Here is a 21,155-nt window from a genome sequence, read left to right as displayed (position 1 = left end):
ATGCATTTTGTGATATGTGTGAAATGTGTATGCTGAATGAGTGCAAGTCAGACTAACAGAGGCCAAACCTACCACTGACCTGCAGAGAGAATGGCTCCCTTTAAATCTGCTGCTTGGTATATTAAATATATGTGTGCACACCAGCTGCCACCACCATGATATACATGACTACAGTATACCGTGATGATTCGATGTCCACCACAGCAGTAAGGGTAAATAAATATGTTTTAAAAGACTAAATGAGCTTGAGCAAAGTGGCCCTTTGAGTCCCCATGTTTGTGGAGAAACCATAATGGATTCTTTAGAGCCGTGAACGGTTTATAGGCATGACAGCCATGTTTCGGCAAGATGGGCTTATCCCTACGCAAGACGCTAAGGATATTAGGGAATCAGCATAAAGCAGCATGGAAATGATGACTGGAGCAAAGCCTCAGCTCGCTGGTATTATAAGCCCTCAGTTCTCCATCCTTGGGAAAGAGGGGGAAGGAGTGGGCTTGGCACAGCTCCACAGTGTGATATCCTCCATTATTTCCTGCTCCATCGCTGTTTCAACCGTACAATTAAAAGGATGTCACTCAATCTGGGGATGGGGCAAATTGAGAGGAGGTCAATGCCACCAATTGTGGTCTTTCCTTTTCAAGACAGTGCTGGAATCCCTGCTGGCCATATGGAGATCTGTTGGAACAGCTGGACGAGAGCCAACTGTCTAATGCTTGGCACTGAGTTTCAGCCTCATATGAAGCATTGATGGCACATGCCAAGCATGAAAACAAATGCCCATAAGGTTCCCTAAATTAAATCCCTTCACTTTCACGTCACAGCTCTGTTTTCATTGCAAATTTACCATTTTCACAGCAACTGTCAATGTTTGCATCTCATTAACAAGGTGTACATTCTCATTAACAAAAAGTGACTTGTGAAATTAGTAAATTCTCCAGTTTGCAGTCATCACAGACTGTCAAGTCACTGCAGTGTGTGTAAGGTTTACCTAAGTCATAGTCAACTCACCAAATGAATATCTCCACCCAGTCTACCCGAGGAGTCTGTCCTGTCACCTACAGGCCACGGCAGAAGGATGATTAATGTGCCACCCCTCACCCCCCACTGTGAATTAGACACCATGGGTCGAAACTATTTTTCTTGGTGAGCAGGAGCGCGCTTGTAGCTAAAAAACGGGGCAAACACTGTTTATCATCGGCCTTACGACAGGTCTCCTCGGGGCAAATTATCCACGCGGCCATATCGACTGGCACGGGCCGGGAGTCAGTGCCCCTTCACTTTGATTAATCTCCCTGTGTTCCTGTTCCAACTCTATCAAAGTAATCTAAGTGAAGACACACAACATTGATCTGTAAACACAGCATACAACTGTACCAAACACACACACACAGGACAAGGGACCACAATTCCAGGGAGAGTATCCACAAATTATTAACTAAAGGAAGTCCACTGTTGCACAAATTACAAATGACAAACAGCTTTTTAACATCACTAATTCCTAAATAAGAATATAAGATGTGATAGTGGTCAGTGATGCTGAGTGCTTTTTTACATAAAGGTCTTCATATCTATATTAACCAGCATCTGAAGCACTGGATTAATGTGACGTCTGTTTTATCACCGTGCTTTGGAAACCAGTCAGTTTTTTATAAGCTGAGAAAACAAATTAAACTTTCTGACAATTCAGTCTTTAGTTGATCCAATGTGGGGTTTTTATACTTTAAGCATTTTCTTAACCCACAAAGAGTCACTTCAACAAATTCAAATCCAACTGGCTTTGTAAAGTAGAGGCTGCAAATCCACTGTAAACATCAGACTTAAATGTTTCTCGATCTCACTTAAGCAGCACCAACTTTAGGAGGTGAAAAATGCCACTTATATGTAGCGCTATCTTAAACTGGCTGTCAGTGCAATTGGAAATTTGCCATGTGCACATGCCTGTTGAACAAGGCACCTGACCGCTGCTCATCAGCAGCAGCAATGTGGCAAACCTGTGTTTGCACTTACTATGTTGTTGTGTGATATACTTTGTCATCTCTCTTTGGAGGGAGGACGATTATTGTTACACTGGTCTACAAAATGTTGTGTTAATGGATGGCTGCACTGCCCAGCACATACACCACTTATACAAAACAATCTGTCTAATGTATAATTCTGTCAACATGTTTTTGCAGAGGGTCACTGATGCTGTTATTGATAACTCCTGTGGATCCGCTGCTTTAAATCCTGTGGCGTGACTGTTACAGTAGCCCTTCTTTTGTCAGAGATTTTACATGGAAGACAGATGGTGCTCACATGCAGTTTGTATTAAACTGGACAGGGCGTCAGAGTCTCCTGAGTGCAATGTTATTCGGTCCCTGAGGTCGAAGTGGTTTTGGATAGTTGTATGTGTTGATAGGAATTGCCTGCATACTAAACAACTGGCGCCAGACACAGTGATCATGTGGTGTCAAAGCCTGAAACAACTGGAAAAAAGGCCAATGACGTACAAATGAAGAAAGCCAAATTATCACAGAGCTTTGAATAAACTCACTGAAGTCAGTGCTGTCTGGATAATGCAGTATCAATTAAACAGTCAACATACACTTGTCGGGATGATAAAGTCGACAAGTGTTATTTTTAACCTTTAGACAAACAAGATTTTGAAGTTTTGCTTTTCAGCATTTGGTCAGTGGCTGGTATTAATTTAAAGAACACAGGGAATATTTTTAGTCTGCCTCAGATTTTGCTGTTAGCTGCACCATGTGGCCTGCATGTTTTGGGTTTCCATCATTGCCCAAACAACACAAGTTTTCAATGAGCTGTGGCATTTGTGATGTGGCCTGATGTCTAAGCGATTAGAAAAAAATCTGTGATACATTTAGCAGCCTGTGTAAGTCACTGTATTCGATTGTTTTAAAATGTGTGATACACATTTTTTATTTGCCTCATTTGTCATTTCAGGCAGCTTGTGCAACTTTGTGGTCTGTTGTCATGTGTGTCGTATTATGCATTTAATTTTATTCCTTTTTAAAAAATAAATTCTTTCTTACTTTCACCTTTCACCTGCAACACTACGCTGTAGTCGTCTGTGAGTGTAAATGCCCCAAAAATCTGCTGCGTCTGTGTTTCCAAGAAACACAATTCTTACACATGCTCTTTATGATCTTTACAGTATAGAGCCGTACATGGTTGCATAGGTATGTACAGATGATAGAGGAAGATTTAGATGGAATCTCTGATTTACCTTTAATATCAACACAAACAAATAAATACGCACACTTGTGCCATGAAAGTGTTTTAAACATTTAAAAGCCTGTAACAGTAACACATGCAGTCACCCAATTTACAGCATCTTACTGATACTGACGTCTGTTTCAATAAGATGTGTATATACATATATATATATATATATATATGTATATACACACATTTTTTATTTATATATATATATTTGTTTTTAATTACTGTATTTTGTTTATAAGTCACGTGTCTTAGATGTGACAGCTTCCGTCGGTGACGTCACTGCTTGTCAGCAGAGATGGCGGCGCCCTGTGTGCGAACCGTGGGTTCGGTTCTCGGGAAATGTGGGAATTGCAGCTCGAGTCTAACCACAGTCACGTCGCAGTTGTGCCGCATGGTAAAGTGGAGTTTGGTTGTTTGGCTTCATGCTCATGTGAGCCGAGAGAAATTAACTATAATGCACAAACACCGACGTCCTTGAGTCGTAGCGTTAGCATCCTCTTCTGTGAACCGAAACCTGCCTGGCTGATCGATGAATTGAGAGTCAGCAGACGTCGCATGCAGTTATATCGTGGAGTTGTAGACATTTTTCTAGCTCAGGTTTAATTATGCAGTCTTTAAAACAGTTCGGCTGTATTGTGGTCTCGCTCCATGTCTTTGGCTCGTTGGCCTAAGTTGGCTACAGATCTCTACCATGTCTTTCCCTGCAGGTCCTGGGCAGGCACATATGTGGGAGCTCTGCCCTCCACAAGAAGAACCTGGCGGCTGCAGGGCCAGAGAAGTTCACAGTGGAGTTCATTGAAAAACAGGTGGAGGAGTTTAACATCGGGAAAAGGCACCTGGCCAACATGATGGGAGAAGACCCAGAGAACTTCACACAGGAGGACGTGGATGTAAGTCCGAGTAGACTGGGTCTGACCTGGAAGTACTCTTCTACCTGTGTTGACTCTGGCTTGTGGAAATCTCTTTTGCTGCACTAGTTGTGGTTCAGTCTTGAATTAGGAACATTTTTTATCCCCTGGAGCCTGAAGCGAGGCTGTTTAGCTCCGGTTTTAAAATGTTGATGTTTGAATCAGTCTTGGGTCAGTGATGTTAAAAAGGTCTAGACCAACGTAATTCAGCCTCCATTTCTGCTGTTCTGCTCTGCTGTTGATGTGTATTAGTTTATTGCCTATATGAGTGTGAACATGTCGTCGGATTTTTAAAAGTCACCAACATTGGCGTCAAAAATCCAGATGTGGCCAGGCTACATTTAGTATGTGTGTAAACGTATCCAGGAGCTCTGGATTAAAAATGTTTTAGGCAGCAAACGACTCACAGGGAACCACATTCTTTCACTACTGTGAAAACACACACACACACAGACACTGCACTTTAGTTTGACTCTCATGTAAATACACATGTAAAGCACCAGCTGTGGATTATTTCATTATTGATGCACCATTTTTAAAGATGAAAATTGATATTTAGATGTTTTCAGTAGAGACTGATGTGGCTGAGGAAGTCAGAGGGTTTTTGTCTTTGCAGGGAGGTTTGTTTACAGTAACCCAGTACATAGTCAGTATTGTTGAGCAGCAGTTATTAAAGACTTGCCAAAGTCTGACACAGGCCAACTGTGAAACTGCACAGCAGCTCCTGGTCTTATTGTATGTAAGAAGAACTCCTGAATAGTTGTTGACAGGCAGAAATTAGTTTCACAGTTGGTGTCAGCGAAACGGGTAAAAACTGTTTGTACAGATTTTCTGGTTGGCAGTGAGGTGGCCCACAGATTTGTCCAAATGTGTCCTCTCATGAAACAGAATCTCAAATCACATTTAATACATTGATTAGATTTCATTTTCAGGCTGGAGCTATTTTTTTTAAGCTCTCTTCACATCATCATCATCATTAGCATCAGAGGATGGCTATACCTGGCTAATCCACTGTGTCAGGGATGTTAGCAACGCCCTCAAACACACACCCGCATGCCTGTTCTGGGTTTTGGCAATATATTAGCCCCTACTGCTCCAACCGTTTAGCTTGATTTCCCACTCTCCCCTTGCCCAGTCCCCAGTGTCCCTCACAAATAATGAAGAGAGCTGTTGGTGCCAGGCTGTGAAAGCCAAAGCGACGGCCAGCAGCCCGAACTTAAATATTTGGAGGGACAGGGGAAAATGTAGGAGGACTGGAGATGTGCGAAGCGGGTCGCCTGATAAATCCCTCCTCTCTGGGTTGAAGTCCAGACTCTTCAGGTGTGACGGTGATAAAGACCCAGAAAAACTAAAAAGATGTTTACAGTCAGGGGGAGAATTGAACACTGAGTGTCTGCCACAGACCCACACAATAACCAGACTCTCAAAACCTATTAAGCTTTTTTGTGGTTCTGTGGGACTTACTGCTGCAGTCTGCTCATTCCAAAGAGGACAGATATTAGTTTAGCTTCTTTTTCAGATTTGTGTTAAATCAAAACAAATCCACAACAGTTTTAAAGATTGATTAATCATTTATTTTCTTAATTGACGTTTAAGATTCTCTGGGCTTCTAGATTTTCTCTCTGCAGTTGTAAATCAAATGTGTTTGGGTTTCAGGCAGAATAAACAAGATGGTCCAAGATGCCAACCTGAGAATACTGATTGCTTAGTGCCAATTGTTTTTGATAAGCACTTAGTTTTTGAGAGCATTTTTGGCTGATCACTTAATGTTTCTTTGCAAATTGTGAAAATATGTTCACATAACTTCTGTTTGACTTTGTCATATGAAACCAAAAATCAGAAAATACTGTCTGAGCAGGGCACGTGGTCTGAGCGGGGCATGTTGTCTGAGCGGGGCATGTTGTCTGAGCGGGGCATGTTGTCTGAGCGGGGCATGTGGTCTGAGCGGGGCATGTGGTCTGAGCGGGGCATGTGGTCTGAGCGGGGCATGTGGTCTGAGCGGGGCATGTGGTCTGAGCGGGGCATGTGGTCTGAGCGGGGCATGTGGTCTGAGCGGGGCATGTGGTCTGAGCGGGGCATGTTGTCTGAGCGGGGCATGCAGTCGTGAGCAGGTAGTCTGAGCAGGTAGTCTGCTGCCCGTTGAAGTTTTGTGTCCCACCCTTCAGTCAGAGGATGTGAGAGCAAAGGGCCATTTGCCAGGTTTCAGAAACACAGCACAGGTGATAAAAGACGACAGCTTCAATCTGATCATCAGACGTGCAAAATATTTAACATGATTGATTCCACCGTGTCGCTGAAATGAGTAGGATTTGACACTTTCCTGCAGTGTGGCACTGCTCAGTTGTCTGGTGATGGTTAGACTGGTGCTCTTCCTGTTTCTGCCTGTGAGACTCCATCTTTGGCCCTTGGGGATCTCTGCCATATTGTGCCGAGGCTCAGGGGATGAGCAGGTGTGTCTTCATCTGTTCCCTGCTCCTCTCTGCCTGTCTTTCCCTTTTTCTCTTTTCTTTTTACCCTTTAACTTCTCCTCCTTGTCGTCTTCTTCCTGTCTCTCACACCTTCCCTCTCTCTCACACACACACACACACACTTCCCTCGACCAGCCCTTTTCTTCCTGCTTTCCGTCGTTTTGACAACCTTAAAGGCAGCAACCTGCTCTCTCAGTGCGGCACCTGCTTCCTCACTAATTGAACCGACAGACAGGAGGAAGAAACGAAACGAGGAGGAGGAGTGGAGAGATGGCGGGATGGAGGACGAGGGAGATGAACAGACTGTCCTGATGAGTGTGGCGGGGGCCAACACACTTCCTGTCTCCCTCTCTTCTCTCACACACATTTACAGTGCCATCTGTAGCTAATAACATGACCCCCCCCCTCACACAGACTGAAGAGGATGAACTTGGAGTGAACTGTTGGATGTCCACAGTGTCCTCTGCTCACTGTCAACAAAGCCAAAAACTTGTGCCTTTTTCTGCTTGTTTTCTCCTCTAACACTTTCCAGCTCTAACAAACACACTCGCCTTTCCTTGAACCCGTCAGCAGCTTGTGCCTCTTCTTCTGTCACTTTCGCTGTCGTCCATGGGTGTGACCTCTGCTGCTTGGACATGTCAGCATTGTCATAATCTGCCAAACTGTCTCAAACTGCCATCTCTTTTACTTTTGCTTGTTAATTTATTTCCTGTGTCTCCCCACAGAGAAGTATCTCCTATCTGTTCCCCTCCGGCCTGTTTGAGAAGAAAGCACGGCCCCTAATGAAGGTAAGACTGTGAGGGTTCGCTAAAACGTTGCAAACGTAGTTTTTTTTAGGGTGCGAGTTCACAGAAAAGTGACTTAACTTTTAGTGCGTGACTTTTCCCATCATGTGTTGTTCCATATTGCAACCAGACAAGAAATGATCACTGAGCATTTTGCCGTTTTCTGGTTTTTGTGAAAAACATTAAGTCTCATCTCAACTGTCATTATAGTGGAAGTAACATCATCAGTGTGATGTGTTGTTCCTGCTTAAATCCTGTTTAAAGTCATTGAGATGTATGTGAGCTATGTAGAGCTGTGTTACAGGAACTCTTCCTGGCTGCTTGTCCTTATGATGATCACTACTCTTTGTACATCGACTACATCGTAGTCCCAGCATAAAGTCAGAGCAGTCACAAGGAAGAAAAAAAAAATGAGTGTTTGTTTTTTGTCTTTTCTCACTTTTTTGCAGTTTTCTTTTAAGTGAAAACTGAGCTCTCATACTAAACACTACAATCACTGTTGGGTTGAATGACTCACAAATGTGATTATCGAAGCGTAGATTTACGCTAACAAACTGAAAGTAGACATATTTACTATGCACTAATATCTGAGCTATATTCACTATATATTTACTATTAACTAATTTTCTTCTGATAACTCACCAAATTGCTGTAAACATTTTCTTGTTTTCATTTCCAGCATCCAGACGAGATCTTTCCAAAGCAGAGAGGTATGTAGTCTGTGCACCTTCTCAAGGTTCTTTAACTGGAAATGTTTGCAGCACAGTTAGTGTGGAGGCTTTCTAACTGATCCTCTGTTGTCTCTATAAAGCTGTTCAGTGGGGAGAAGACAGACGGCCTTTCCACTTTCTGTTCTACACGGGCAAACAGTCCTACTACTCCCTGATGCATGTGAGTACTGCAGGCAGGTGTAGCACTTAGCAGTACTGTCAGGTTTCTATGTGAGGTGGAGGTAAATCTTCATCCAGATCAAATCCCTAGTTCTTCCTTCCCTCCCCCCTCTCTGCTTCCTGCACCCTCGGGTCATATCCTATCTAGAGAGAGGGAGTTGTCCCTGAGGAGAGACAACATCAGATGCTTTTTTCCACAGAGCTGAGGTGAAAGAGAGGTGGGAGATTAGAAGGAGGTGAGACAAAGGGAGGAGGAGTCAGACGAGCAGCAGAGATGGGTCAGATGTAGTCGGGGTGGATCACTGAGGAGCACCTGTGTCCACCTGTGCTGTTTGATTTCCTGTTTGATTTGAATATAAAATCACTTTATTGAGCAGTTTCAGATCATCACACACTTATTGTATCAGTGCATATTGTAGTTATTAGTTATGTATGAGGTCAGGTAGAGCTATAGAGAAGGATGTGTTTTTTTGTTCGTTCACTAGAGGCCTGTCAGATGTTTGTTTCAGCTTTAAAATGGAAAACAAAAAGTCTTGTACTGGAGGATTTTACTGGTTGAGGTGTTTGAAATGGACATGACTGTATCCCTGTTCTTTCACTTATGACTGTTTTACAGAACCACACTGTAGGATAAAATCAGCTTTCCAAATGGAAATTAAAATGTGTGTAGTTTTCTTTTCTTTCATACCCCCCCCCTTACTGCACCATCTGTTTCCTTGTTGCATTTGAAATAAAACAAGAAGGAATTTAAAAATGTTTAAACAATGTCCAAACAAGTTGCAAGAAAGTAATTCATTGGGCCAACAGGGGGCACCAAAAATCTACAGTATCATGTAAATGATTATGTACGATACATGAGGAGAGTGAGAAACTAACTCAAAAAAAGCAGGAACATCTTTCTGCCTCTGTGGAGTTAGAGGTGGAGAGAAAAATAAAAAGTGCGTGCTTTTGTGTCCACGTTTGAATTCGTGTTGGAGGTGTGGCACGTCTGGTTTGTCAGGCTTTGTCCCGCCACAAGGAGCAGCAACTCCACAGGGATTTGGAGGGAAGCGTGGAGGGGCGGAGTAGTTTGGTGAGGGGAGCGAGGGGGAGCTGGGCCCCCTGGGGAGGCCTGGGGAGCTGCTACCCCGTTCACACCGCTCCTCAGTTCTGTGCACATGCCTTCCTCCTCCTTTCTCCTCTTCCTCCATCTTTTGTTTTCATATTTGTTTCCTTCCTCACTGCTGCTGACCTTGTTCAAAGACATTTCACTGATAAGACACGTGTCTGTTTCTAAAACAGTGAGAGGTATGATCTGTGAATATTGGTCCAAGCTCACATACACACCATTGTGCCCCGCAGCCACAATCTGCACCCCCTGCTGCTGGTTTAAATAGGTATGTTAGAAGTGTCTGAGGGCCTGTCTCGCTCACTCTGCTTTACATTCACTTTTCCTCTGCTGCTTGCTCATTGTTCCCTCTCTTCCACGTTTCCTCCCGTGATTCTTTCCCATTTTGAATCCAACCAAAGATTTTATTTATTTATTCATTTTTTGCCTGTCATCACCAACCGTCTCTCACACACACACACACACACACACACACCTCAGGAGTGTTGCCAGGAGGGGGCAGTGGCGTGTAAAGCAGGCTTGCTGGTCTACTGCTCTCTTCTGGCTGTCGTCGGGTTCAGCCAGCGTGCTACATTAACCCGCTCACTGCTCCACTGAGCCCTTTATGTCCACAGCCCTGGGGAACCTGAAAACACACCAACAGATTTTCCGTCTTCAGTCTAATGTCAGTGAAACCTGCGTGAAATACACTTAATCCTGAAAAGAGGTTCTGCTGGAACCCTTTGGCTTTGGACTTTCATCTGTTATCATTACGTTTCTGTTTAATTAGTTGAATTTAAATACAACCCTGTGTTTCTTCTGCCTTCGTAGCCAGAGCTTTAAAGCTGAAGAGGTGCGGTTGTTCATATAAAGAGCACTTACTGAAAAGAAAGAGTGGATCTATCTGTCTCTGTAACAGCCTCTCTTCTCCTTTCATCCAGCTGATCTATGTGAATTATTCCTTGCTATTGTGGGGCCCAGTGTTTGCAAACGTGTAACACAAGCCCCTTATTCAGCCCACCTAACCCCCCAACTCTTCCTGCCTTCTCTTTTTTTGATTTTCTATTAGCATTTTTGTATTTTTTTTTTTTTTTGTATTTTTTTTTTTTTTTTTTGCAAAGAAAATTGGTTTTTGCTTGATGTTTGCCTTCTTGCGCTGGTCAGAGTGGCAGCGGATTAGGCAGACTCTATCAAGAAGGAATTAAACAAACATCTGGTGAATAATTGACAGGGAAATGAGTTCTCACCCAGGCACTGGGTGGCTGAGGTGGGGGGGTGTCTGCCTCGGGGACGTGACCAGCATGCCCACCCTCTCCCCCACTCTTCGTCTGTCTGTCTGTGCCCATCGCTGTGACACGCTCCCCTCAGGTTATTCCCACTGGAGGCTGATCTAATGACAAGAGAGGCCCGAAACTGTCCTGTCATTTATTTCGTCTCATGTTTTTGCTCCAGAAGGTTTTTCTTCTAGCTTCGCTTCAGGCCAGATACATTCAGTCATGTGCCAGAGGCTTACAAGGCATCGGAAATTCATATAAGCCAGATCCAGAGCTCTGCATAATTATTTTCCAGTAAACAGTTTAACTTGTATATCAAGTCCAGGCTTTCCATAGTGAGTCTGGCTAAGTCCTGCATTTGTGGCCCGTTCTGGTGGCTCAAAGTGAAATGTAGGACTTTGGTATGTAAACTTTAGGGGCCTGGAATGATAGAGAAGGTAAAAATCAAGTTGTTGTAGTTTCAATATGACAACACCCCATGCCCAAAACCATTTGAGGAAAAAGAGAGTTGGAGTCGAGTCCAATTTGATTTTCACACCATTAAACTTGCAGCATTTACAGCAATTAATGCAAGTTGCAGATATTCCAGAGGCTAATTGTTGTTTTCTGTGTATTTTAGGAAACTTACGACAAAATCCTGAACATAGAGAAGCATCAAGATCGCCTGAGAGCCAAAGGACTCTTCTCTCAGGATGTCACGCAGGCGTAAGTAGAAGAACGTTTGTTTTGACACTGTCCAGGACATTTTCATTTAGTTTCAAAATTAAATTTTACTCATCAAAGTTGAATAAACCATGTCAGATGGAAATTGGAACCACTTGAAATGTTGGTCGGAAAATTATAAGCATTGGTCTCTGTCTCTGTCAGCTCTCTAGGCACAAGCAGGTGGCTCACGAAGGAGGAGCTGGAGCTGCTGCTGGTGGAGACCATCTCGACTCATGATGTAAAAACAGACTGTTCTTCCCATCCTCTGCCCTGACTGTCAGCCCTCACACAACCTGAAAAATATGACTTCTGTTGTTTTCTTTAGTACAATCACTTCATCCAGCTGATGGAGCGCCTGCTGTCCCTGCCCTACTGCGCCACAGAGGAGGAGTTTGTCCTGCGTTTCCGCCGCCAGCTGGAGTCTCAGTCCACGAAGCAAACTGTGGCGCCGCTGGAGAAGGATGAACGGGGCGTGGCCTTTAGCACTTCAGATGGTACATACACACCAGCACTTTTTCACTGGTGCATTGTAATGTCCTGCAGTTAGCGTATCTGCTGAAACATCGTTCTATGTCTGCAGGTCCATGTGTATGAAACATGACCTCATTAAAAAAAGTGTGGAAGATATTTGAAACAGTGTAGGTGAACTAGCTCAGCTCAGTCCTGATGGTTGTAGATAAATTGTCCCTCTGTAAATTTGATTTAGTTGGAAATGTGGAGCAGCCGCAGTGTTTTTGAGTCGTCATGGTGGAAACACAAAATGGCAAATCTAGTAAACACTGGAACAAAATACAACTATGTCCTCTGGAAGTTCAGGTTTGAAATGACTTGGCTCTCATTTTTGTTTTTACACATTTCCAGCTGTAGTGAGTAGTAGGAGAGTAGAAGGTAACAGCAGGTAATGCTGAGCATCATGTGTGTTCACTGTCAGGCCGCAGGAAGACGTCGACCTCCTCTGTGGTTCTTCGAGACTGTGGCTCTGGACGCATCACCATCAATGGCCAAGACTACCTGCACTACTTTCCTGTACTGCAAGACAGGTAGGAGAGGTGTGTGTGTGTGTGTGTGTGTGTGTGTGTGTCCGTCCACTCTGAACAAATCAACCTTTTCCACATCACAGGCTCTGTGCTGCTTCATTCATAGTCACTGTTTTCTTTAAAATGCAAGACATGATGTGTTTTACTCCCCCTCACCCTCAAAAAATTAAAAAGCAGCTTTTTCACTCTTCACAGCATCGCCTCGTTTTTTATTTATCTCCTTGTAGTAAGTTAATTACACAGTTGAGTGACTGTGTGTGAGTGAGGCTGGTGTGTGTGTTTATGAATGTCCAGAGCCAGTGTTGTCACGCAGTGTGAGGACAGGCTGTAATTGGAGCAGAGAGGTGACAATTGACTTTGTCAGCAGCCATAGGCCATTCAGCCTGAGACGCCATCCAGAACATAGACTCTTTCTCTTTCACACTCGCAGCCTTATCCTTTTCCTGCTGAGTCAGAAGTTACTCTGTAGTACGTGGAGGTGAGATTGTAAAAGAAAGCATCTCACAGTGCTCAGATCCTCTGTGCTTGTCTGAGAAGTCATTAAATTACCTAAGCTGCCGGTGTTGATACTGCTATCTGTTAAGCGCACACACTCCTGCTCTGCCTATTCAACCACAGCTCATTCTTTCACCTCCTTTTTATCATCTCTTGGTCATTTTTTCTTTCCTGTTATCCTTCCCCTCTCAGAGAGCAGCTAATGTTCCCGTTTCAGTTCACGGGCATGCTGGGACGCTTCGACCTGGAGTGCAGCGTGAGCGGCGGCGGCAGGTCCAGCCAGGCGGGGGCGCTGCGACTCGCCATCTCTCGTGCCCTGCTTAGCTTTCTGTCTGAGGGACAGATGGAGATCATGAGACAAGGTGGGTCCTCTGCCTTTTTTTTTTTAGTCTGTTTGCAGACAACAAATTCTGTATATTTGAGACTGATGACAAACATTTTCCTTTCTCAGAAGGAGTGAGAGGTTTCTTAGTGTGTTGAAGTCAAACATATTTCAGACTCAGGTCTGAGGTTTAAAGGGCAGTAGATGAAAGTATAGATGAAATGCTAAAAGGCTTTTTAAAACTCTTACCCCATGACAGGAGTAAATAATGACTCACTGAGGTGCAGCTGAACAGAACATGGAAACAACCAATATCAAAATGTCACTCATCTCAAAAGCAGTTCACCTGTGAATATTGAAAAAAACGGCCGTGCAGTGGTGCCTTCACTTGTTCTCGGTGTCATCTACTTTTCTTGTTTCCAGCTGGTCTGCTGACCCCTGACCCAAGGGTGAGAGAGAGGAAGAAGCCAGGACAGGAGGGAGCACGCAGGAAGTTCACCTGGAAGAAACGCTGAGAAGACAGATCCTATTAGAACTGAAATGTTAAATATTCTGACTGACATCTGGAATCTGTTTGCTCCATTTCACCCGAGTCTTTATCTTTTCTTCCCAAAGACAATTTCACTTCGTTTGTTGAAGCTCTTGGATCAACAATCAGCTTCCTGTGTTTTAAATATGCAGGCCAGACTCTACAGGGTGCATTGTGCTCCCTGAGCCACCAGAGGGCAGTGTGTGTTTCAAGGGACATGACAAACCTGAATGTTTGAGTCAATAAATTAAGTTTTTCACATGGAAATATTTGTTTTAACTCATTTTACAAACATGACATTTTCTAATGTTAATTATTTGGTGTAATTTAGGCCACATGCCAACAGGCATACAAAGCCTGGAGTCTTAAGTAATCACACTAAAACCAAAGGAAGGACTGACGAGTCATTTGAGTTTAGCATTTCAGGCCTTTAACCTTGAGTTATTTTATATCAGGATCAGAAATGTCTTTTTTTGTTGGCCCATTAACCGATCAATCAATCGTTTAATTTTTACCCAGTCCTGCTGATTGGTTTGGTGCTGTAACCACGTTTAGTCGCACGATGGCGCCAAATGCTCATAAATGTAGGTCACTAATTCTAATGGTCATTCGGAATAATTTATTTCATTCGGAATAATTAGGGCCGCAGCTGAAAGGATGTGGATAAAAGTAAATGGTGTCTCCTGAAAGGAAGAAAGACACTAAAATGCTCCTCAGCTCTTGTTCTGGATGTTACAGGTGAACCTTCCTGTGATCGGTGCTGTGGGTGGGGTGAGGGTGGAGGCTGAGGTGCGTGGGTGTTTCGATGGGGGGGAGTGGAGGCAGCTACTCTCCCGTCAGGTGACCGTCCAGACAGGCGTAGACCGAGACCAGACCGAGGGCGCCAGGGTGATCCGGAGCGCTGCAGCAGCCGACTCCACCGCTCCGACATTTCTGGTCTAAATTGGATCTGGGGTTTGCAGCCGATACGTCAGTTTTTGTGTGTGTCCCCCAATAATGACGGAGGTGGACAGCAACAGCCTCAACGCCGAGTTGGAGGTGAAGAAGCTGCAGGAGCTGGTCCGGAAACTGGAGCGACAGAATGAACAGCTGCGGACCCGGGTGAGCGGCCCCCTGTCCCCCCTGCTGTGCCAGTCGTCCTTGGGGTCGTTCGCGTTCCCGGACGAGCCTTTCGACTATTTCCATCCGCACACGGCCGGGGATGGAGCAGCTGCTGCGGTGGAGGACGGACCCGAGCAGTCGGTTCTGGATGAACTGGAGCTGCTGGACTTGGATTCACTGTGCTCTTCAGATGAGTCTGATGAAACATGGTAACTGTCTAGTGTTAGAACATTTCAGCCATTATTTCTTCTGTCTTTGTGAATACTTATGTTGTAATGTGGACCCGATTCTCTCATTGTTTGTGGATCTGAGTCTTGTGACTGTGGATCTTACAGTAATAAGGCAGCTGAGAGAAAAGGACACTTGTTTCATGGATGCAAGAAGAAGAAGAAGATGGCTTTTTTATGTTTCTGTGCTGAGATCAGTTCAGATTATTGTCATTACATTTACATAGAACCACAAAGCCCTGACAGCGTCAGTGTCAGGCAGAAATCATTCCCCTTAAAAAGAAATAGTGTGACAGCTTTGCCTAAATTTGTTGAAAGCCTGTGGGGAAACACTTGAATGTTGCCTGAGTCAGTATGAGCTAAAGTAAAAATTAAAATAAATTAAAAATATAGCAGCTTTTAGAGGCCATGTGATGTCATCAGGAATAATATATAGGCTGCAACTAACTGTGTTTATTAGTAATTACTGATTGTGATGATTGTTTCATCTTACTGTTTTGACAGTGTTTATTTTGGTCTGATAATCGTTCACTTCCTGAAGTACTGAAGGAAGTGAATCATAAGTTTGTATGTTTCCACTAAATAATGTAGATGTATGTGCCAAGGTGTGTTCCTGTCCCCCCTGTCCCCTTCAGGTCAGTAAAGGCTTTAATCTATAATTCAGCTTCCTCCATGTTGCCTGCAGAGCAACGTGGTAGCGAAGCTTAGCACAGCCTGACAGGAACATGGGTATGGCATCTTTTTCTCTCTACAAAACGTGTTGATGTTTTGTCTGTGTCTCTTCGTAGGTTGTATGTGTCATCAAAACCCACTGAGTCCACAAATAAGTCCACCAGTCCTCTGCACTGGTCCCGGCAGGTTCTGGACTCTCCCAGATCAGAGGTGGAGGCCGCCAGGCAGTTGCTCTCCCTTCGGCTGGAGCAAGGTACGAGATGATCGATTGTTTGTGTGTGGAAAACACACTACTCCCACAGTAGTGACAAATTCCAGACTATTATACATCATATATATATATATATATCGAAACCCATCGAAACACCCCCTTCATTGAAACACCCACGCACCTCAGAATTTAAAAGATAATGTCAAAGTGTAAGATATACCGTAACAGACTATTGGACAAATAATAGAGAATATAAACCAGGTTTGTGGATTACAGAGTTGGGTATAATACTGTGTGATATACAATCTAAATACATGTGATGTTGGTGGTGTTTTTGGTCAAACCTAGGGAAGAGTAATGTACAGTCAGGTCAGGTAGCTCTGTGTGTGTGTGTGTGTGTGTGTGTGTGTGTGGATGTTTGATGGGTGTGAGAGTTTCTTATTTGGTAGCAAACACTGGAGACGTGTCTGGATGTAACTAATTTTAGATGGATGTTTTTCGCAGTATACATTTGTCTAAGTGTCAGACTTGGATTTCATCAACCACCATATTTAGAATCCTGCTTATTGTTTATAAATTAGTTTAGTGTCCAGGCTGGTTCCTTTCTATTTTCCTGATGTGCTCTGATGGGCTCTGTCTCACACAACACAGATCTTGGCCATGAAAATGTACTAAGACTTCAGAGCTCAATGAACTGACTGTCTTCTGAATGAAGCAGTCATATTGGTTCTAGGTTACACATAGCAGTTATAAAAAAATATTTGTTTTTGCTTTCTAAAGCCAAATGATAAAATACTCCCTGTGCTGTGACGTGCGTGTCGATTAACAGTCTGATTCTGTCCAGTTTCCTTTCCTTTGTGCCCACTCTAATCAGGATAAAGTTGGATCAGCTTCCTCACTTCACTGTGACTAATAGGCATCACCAGGACAGTAGAGCTCACAGACTTTAATCGGTCCATGCCTCGTAGCATTAAGTAGATCAGGTCTGAGTCACCTGACCTGCATATGTCTGCCAGGGTTACAGACATCACTTAATCACATGAAGCATCACTGAAGAAGGCACTTAGCTGTTAATACATGAGGTCTTACGGGTTCATTGACTGATTATCAAAGACAATTTCCTAAAAAGAAATGTCACGTCTCGCTTTTTTGACAGGCAACTCGAAAAAGCAGATCATAGTTATTGATCCGAATGTGAGTGAGTGAGACGTTTGCGTCATCTCTTCTTAGGTTGAAGTGTGTGTGTGTGTGATGATGGCTGCATGTGAATTGAGAATGTAGGCCACAGGTATTTGTACAGGTGAGATTTAATGTGCTCCGTCACAGCACTTGACCTCAGATGGATCTCGGTTCCTGAGGTTGCAGTTTGTTGCATCAGAGATGGTGAACACGTGAACTGCTCTGCTGGAGCCTGTGCATTGCTTAAAGTTGCAGAGGAATCCTCCCACCAGCTCGGCCTGATCTGTCTGTGCACCCGCGGTTCAGAGCAGTGAAATGGAGAGCTGTTTCCATGGAAACCATGCACATAAAAGGCATACACCTCCTTCGTAGCTAAGTGGTTTATATTAGCATTGACAGGTGACAGAGAGAAACCCTCCTCTGCATCTTACATCTATTGATGTAGATCCAAAAAGCACAGTGCAGCAAATAGGTGTGCAAATCGCAGGTGCTTCAAACGAAGCTGTGTTTCTTTATCTGTGAATAGAAACTGAGGTGTGTCTGTGTGTGTGCAGTAGCAGTCGGCACTAGGTGCAGCTGGAGTGTATGAGCGGCTCTGTTGTGTTGAATACAGCTTTGTTCTCCACTGAGCACATGTGGAGCAGTTAGTGACAGACACATTGAGGTAACAACTGCTCCATTGTCCTCTGCACAAAATCCTGTGTGTGACTGACAAGCACAGTAATAAACAGCAAAGAGAGAAATCACAGTTTGAACCATGTAGAATAGTTTGACTAGCAGAAATATACGGCAACATTACTGAGCAAAGCTGTTATTCTTAATGTAATAGTAAATGTAGTTTTAATACTGTATATTCAAAATCAAGGTATTTCATGATGATTTATTGATTTCTGAAAAGAACAAGACATTTTCTTCACTCAGTCTCCAGGTGGCGTAGCTCCCTGCACAGCCCCACCTCTTTCTCCTCTCCAGGCCCTACTACTCCGACTCCAGCTCAAGTCACCGGAGTGTCTCCCGTCAGCACGCCTCCATCAGCCAAACCTTGCTCCATCTCCCGGTCGTCTGAAAGACATGGTAACCACGCAGGTACGGACATTCTGAAATATTGGATTCATAAATTAAGCAGTACAGATATTAGTGATCTGTGGAGAAAATCTTTACCCCACCCTTTATCCTGCAGCTTCAGCTCTGCCCTCCCCTCTCCACCCAGTTCTCCATCAGAATCTGAGTCCTGGAGGGAAGGAGCTGTCCCCTGTAGCTGAGAGGAGTCCCACGTTCCTCCCTCATCCAGCCAACCGCAGTAAGGAGCGGTGCTTTTCATTGTTGTTGGCCTTTATCTGCTTAGCTTATCAAAATATCTTGTATAAATAATATGTTTTATTTACCTTAGACAGAATACTTTCATCTCACACATATATACCAGGTCTGGGTGTCACTTACAATGTTAATGTTCAGGAAACATGACAAATACTCTTCATGGATTATTACACCTGTGGAAGTTGAAGCAAAACCTGACAAAAGGTTTTAAAACGACATCTTTGTTTAAATTGAAGGCCGCAGCCTTCGCTGCTCAGCCCTCAGTCCCCAGTCCTCCATGGACAGTAACCTTGGTGCTTCAGAGGTGGAGGACAGCTCGATCTCTCTGGGATACAAACTGCAGGATCTCACTGATGTCCAGGTTATGGCACGACTGCAGGAGGAGAGTAAGTTATTGACAGTTGGTGATAAACACCAGGCAAACACATCAGGGAGCCTTTGTGCTGCTGATGTGTGAGAAATAATCATTTCAGAAAACAGAGGTAATGGATGTAATATTTTGTACTTTCATGTCTCTACTGTTCCGTCCTTTCTAATATTTTAACATATGGCACCAGATCTCAGAGCCCATCGCTACTTCAGCTTCATTAACCCCATGAGGTGATGTGTGTCCGTGCGTGTGTGTGTGTGTGTGTGCGCGCGCTTTTTATGTTTTGCATGCTGGTCCTCATATGTTGCTCCTCAGGTCTAAGACAGGCGTACGCCAGCACGTCGTCCATCCTGGCCAACCGCCGCAGTCAGAGCTTCAGCTTCCAGCTCAGCACCGGCCTGGAGGAGGAAGACGAGGAGGACGACGAAGACTACGGCCTCCTGCCCCCACCACAGCCATGCCTCACCCGCCTGCCACATTCCCACACTTTCTCCAGCATCCAAGACTGGCAAAGAAGCACCAGTTCCCTCTCCACCCCTCTGTACCCTTCCGGTGGGTTGGTCTTTCGGCCTCAGCCGCTCGGCAGCCTCTGTGCAGCTGAGCACCTGGGCTTCAGACCAGGATCAGGTGAGAACGTTCGATGGGATTAGAATTTGTGGTGTATAACTGACAAGGCAATAGATGTTAATGCTGGTTTTATTTTTGTGTGATTGTTTCTGTTAGATAAGATGAGGAGAAGCACCCCTAACCTTCTCAGATCTCCCAGCATGCCTAGTGTGCCATTGCTGACCAATTCTAGCACTTGCCCTTCTTTGCTTCATAACAGCAACAACAGCAGTTTTGATTCATCTAACGAAAAATCCAGTAAGATACAAATGTGTTTCATGTGAAATACTTCAGACCAAATGTTGTTGGTGTGAAATGTAACACAGAATCTGTCCTGTCTGTGCTGTCCGGCTCCAGGCCAGCTGCACAGCCGGTTCTTGTCGTCACGGCCACCGCTGAAGGCCACCGCCTATGTCAGTCCCACCATCAAAGGCTCAGCCTCCATGTTGACCTCCACTAGCCTCCAGTCTCTGAGCAGCACGTGTCAATCAACTTCCACTCCTCGCAGCAGCCTGCCCCGCCCCGCCTCCTTTGTGGGCACCACAAGTTTCACCCCCCGCAGTAAAGTGGCCCAACCACCACGAAGGTAAACACATGTAAAACACATGACGATGTGGCGGTGGAGCAATAAATATATAACCTTTTGTCTCTCTTCAGTTTACTGACACCTCCAAAGAGCTTGTCCACACTTAGTGCCCTTCTTCAAGATGGCTGCTACTGATGGATGACACGGTGCAGTGACTGGACCTCTGATGACCTGAAATATGCATAGCTTAATTTTGCATTCACACACTCATAATACCCACTGTCACTTTTTATGATGCTGTTATTTACATATTTATTTTAAAAAATCAATCAGGTGTTTCTCCTCTGGCAAGTGCCAATGATGCTGCTAATTAATTCAGTTTAATTGATGCAATATTATGAAATTTTTAAATAAGTGTCACAAAATGTTCAGTATATTAACAGCCTGCAAGGGAAACTATTTTTAATGCACTTTGTAAATGTTTGTACTGTTTGCGCTTCTTTTAAAAAATTAAAGGTTCATGGTTCTCACTTGATGTTTCTTAAATTGAGGTTTATTCTTATGGTATGAAGCATGAAGTCTTTTCATAAGTGATTACACACAACAGTACTACATAAAAGTCCAGTGTAGTTTTTTTTTTTTTATCCCAAGTTAAAAGCCACAATACAGGGATTTATGTCTACATGTGAGGACAGTTAGGAGCAAAATGTGTGTTGAGGGTTTTGAAGTTATGCATGTTGTGGAACTACAATATTACAGTTAATGTAATGACAATACTGAAACAGTGATAAACTGCATGGAAGGGTTTGGTATTTAATGTAGCTGTGTAGCAGCTTTTAGCTTTGAGCTGGCTCTCAGTTGAGTATTTAATGAAAACGATGTTATGGTGTAAACCCACACACCCTGCCAGGTTTCAAACCAGGAACTTTCTTGCTATGAGGCAACAGTACTAACCACTAATCCACCATGCTACCTTTACATCACACACAGTATGTTTTTGGTCGCTTGTGTATCTTGTAACTATGAGAGTGAGGCTGTAACGTATGTGTCATGTTCCTCAAAGGTCACAGCCTCCAACCATCCCTGCCCTACACTGCTGATTACCTGGATCAGGTGCGTTCAGCCAATCAGCAGCTGGAACATGCCGATTCACTTTCCATCATGTGATTAGCGACACACACCTGATATAGGTGATCAGCAGCACAGGACAGACAGGTAGAG

General features: G+C 44.0%; 2 protein-coding genes across 2 annotated transcripts; both read left to right on the top strand.

Moving 5' to 3' along the window:
- The first annotated feature begins 3,503 nt into the window (after positions 1 to 3,503).
- Positions 3,504 to 13,992, top strand: mrps9 (mitochondrial ribosomal protein S9). Its single transcript, XM_026302281.1, has 11 exons — positions 3,504 to 3,619; positions 3,933 to 4,115; positions 7,327 to 7,389; positions 8,066 to 8,096; positions 8,198 to 8,277; positions 11,257 to 11,342; positions 11,505 to 11,580; positions 11,668 to 11,836; positions 12,274 to 12,382; positions 13,067 to 13,236; positions 13,620 to 13,992. The coding sequence occupies exons 1-11, from the start codon at positions 3,521 to 3,523 to the stop codon at positions 13,709 to 13,711; spliced, it is 1,158 nt and encodes a 385-aa protein (XP_026158066.1). The 5' UTR covers positions 3,504 to 3,520; the 3' UTR covers positions 13,712 to 13,992.
- Positions 13,993 to 14,587: 595 nt separating this feature from the next.
- LOC113127355 (SLAIN motif-containing protein 1-like) lies at positions 14,588 to 20,313 on the top strand. Its single transcript, XM_026301833.1, has 9 exons — positions 14,588 to 15,035; positions 15,842 to 15,978; positions 18,037 to 18,201; positions 18,296 to 18,415; positions 18,669 to 18,818; positions 19,118 to 19,429; positions 19,526 to 19,666; positions 19,766 to 19,994; positions 20,066 to 20,313. The coding sequence occupies exons 1-9, from the start codon at positions 14,722 to 14,724 to the stop codon at positions 20,127 to 20,129; spliced, it is 1,632 nt and encodes a 543-aa protein (XP_026157618.1). The 5' UTR covers positions 14,588 to 14,721; the 3' UTR covers positions 20,130 to 20,313.
- The last annotated feature ends 842 nt before the right edge of the window (positions 20,314 to 21,155 follow it).

This window comes from Mastacembelus armatus, chromosome 2 (genome assembly GCF_900324485.2).
Source record: "Mastacembelus armatus chromosome 2, fMasArm1.2, whole genome shotgun sequence".
NCBI lineage: Eukaryota > Metazoa > Chordata > Actinopteri > Synbranchiformes > Mastacembelidae > Mastacembelus > Mastacembelus armatus.
The sequence above is the reverse complement of the archived record's forward strand: the minus strand, read 5'-3'. Positions and strand labels throughout refer to the sequence as shown.

Excerpts from the sequence above, each read along its gene's own strand:
- mrps9 (XM_026302281.1), top strand. The coding sequence starts at position 3,521 with ATGGCGGCGCCCTGTGTGCGAACCGTGGGTTCGGTTCTCGGGAAATGT. Across the intron at positions 8,097-8,197 it reads GATCTTTCCAAAGCAGAGAG|CTGTTCAGTGGGGAGAAGAC; the intron begins GTATGTAGTCTG and ends GTCTCTATAAAG. Across the intron at positions 12,383-13,066 it reads TTTCCTGTACTGCAAGACAG|AGAGCAGCTAATGTTCCCGT; the intron begins GTAGGAGAGGTG and ends TTCCCCTCTCAG.
- LOC113127355 (XM_026301833.1), top strand. The coding sequence starts at position 14,722 with ATGACGGAGGTGGACAGCAACAGCCTCAACGCCGAGTTGGAGGTGAAG. Across the intron at positions 15,979-18,036 it reads CTCCCTTCGGCTGGAGCAAG|TCTCCAGGTGGCGTAGCTCC; the intron begins GTACGAGATGAT and ends TTCTTCACTCAG. Across the intron at positions 18,819-19,117 it reads GGCACGACTGCAGGAGGAGA|GTCTAAGACAGGCGTACGCC; the intron begins GTAAGTTATTGA and ends GTTGCTCCTCAG.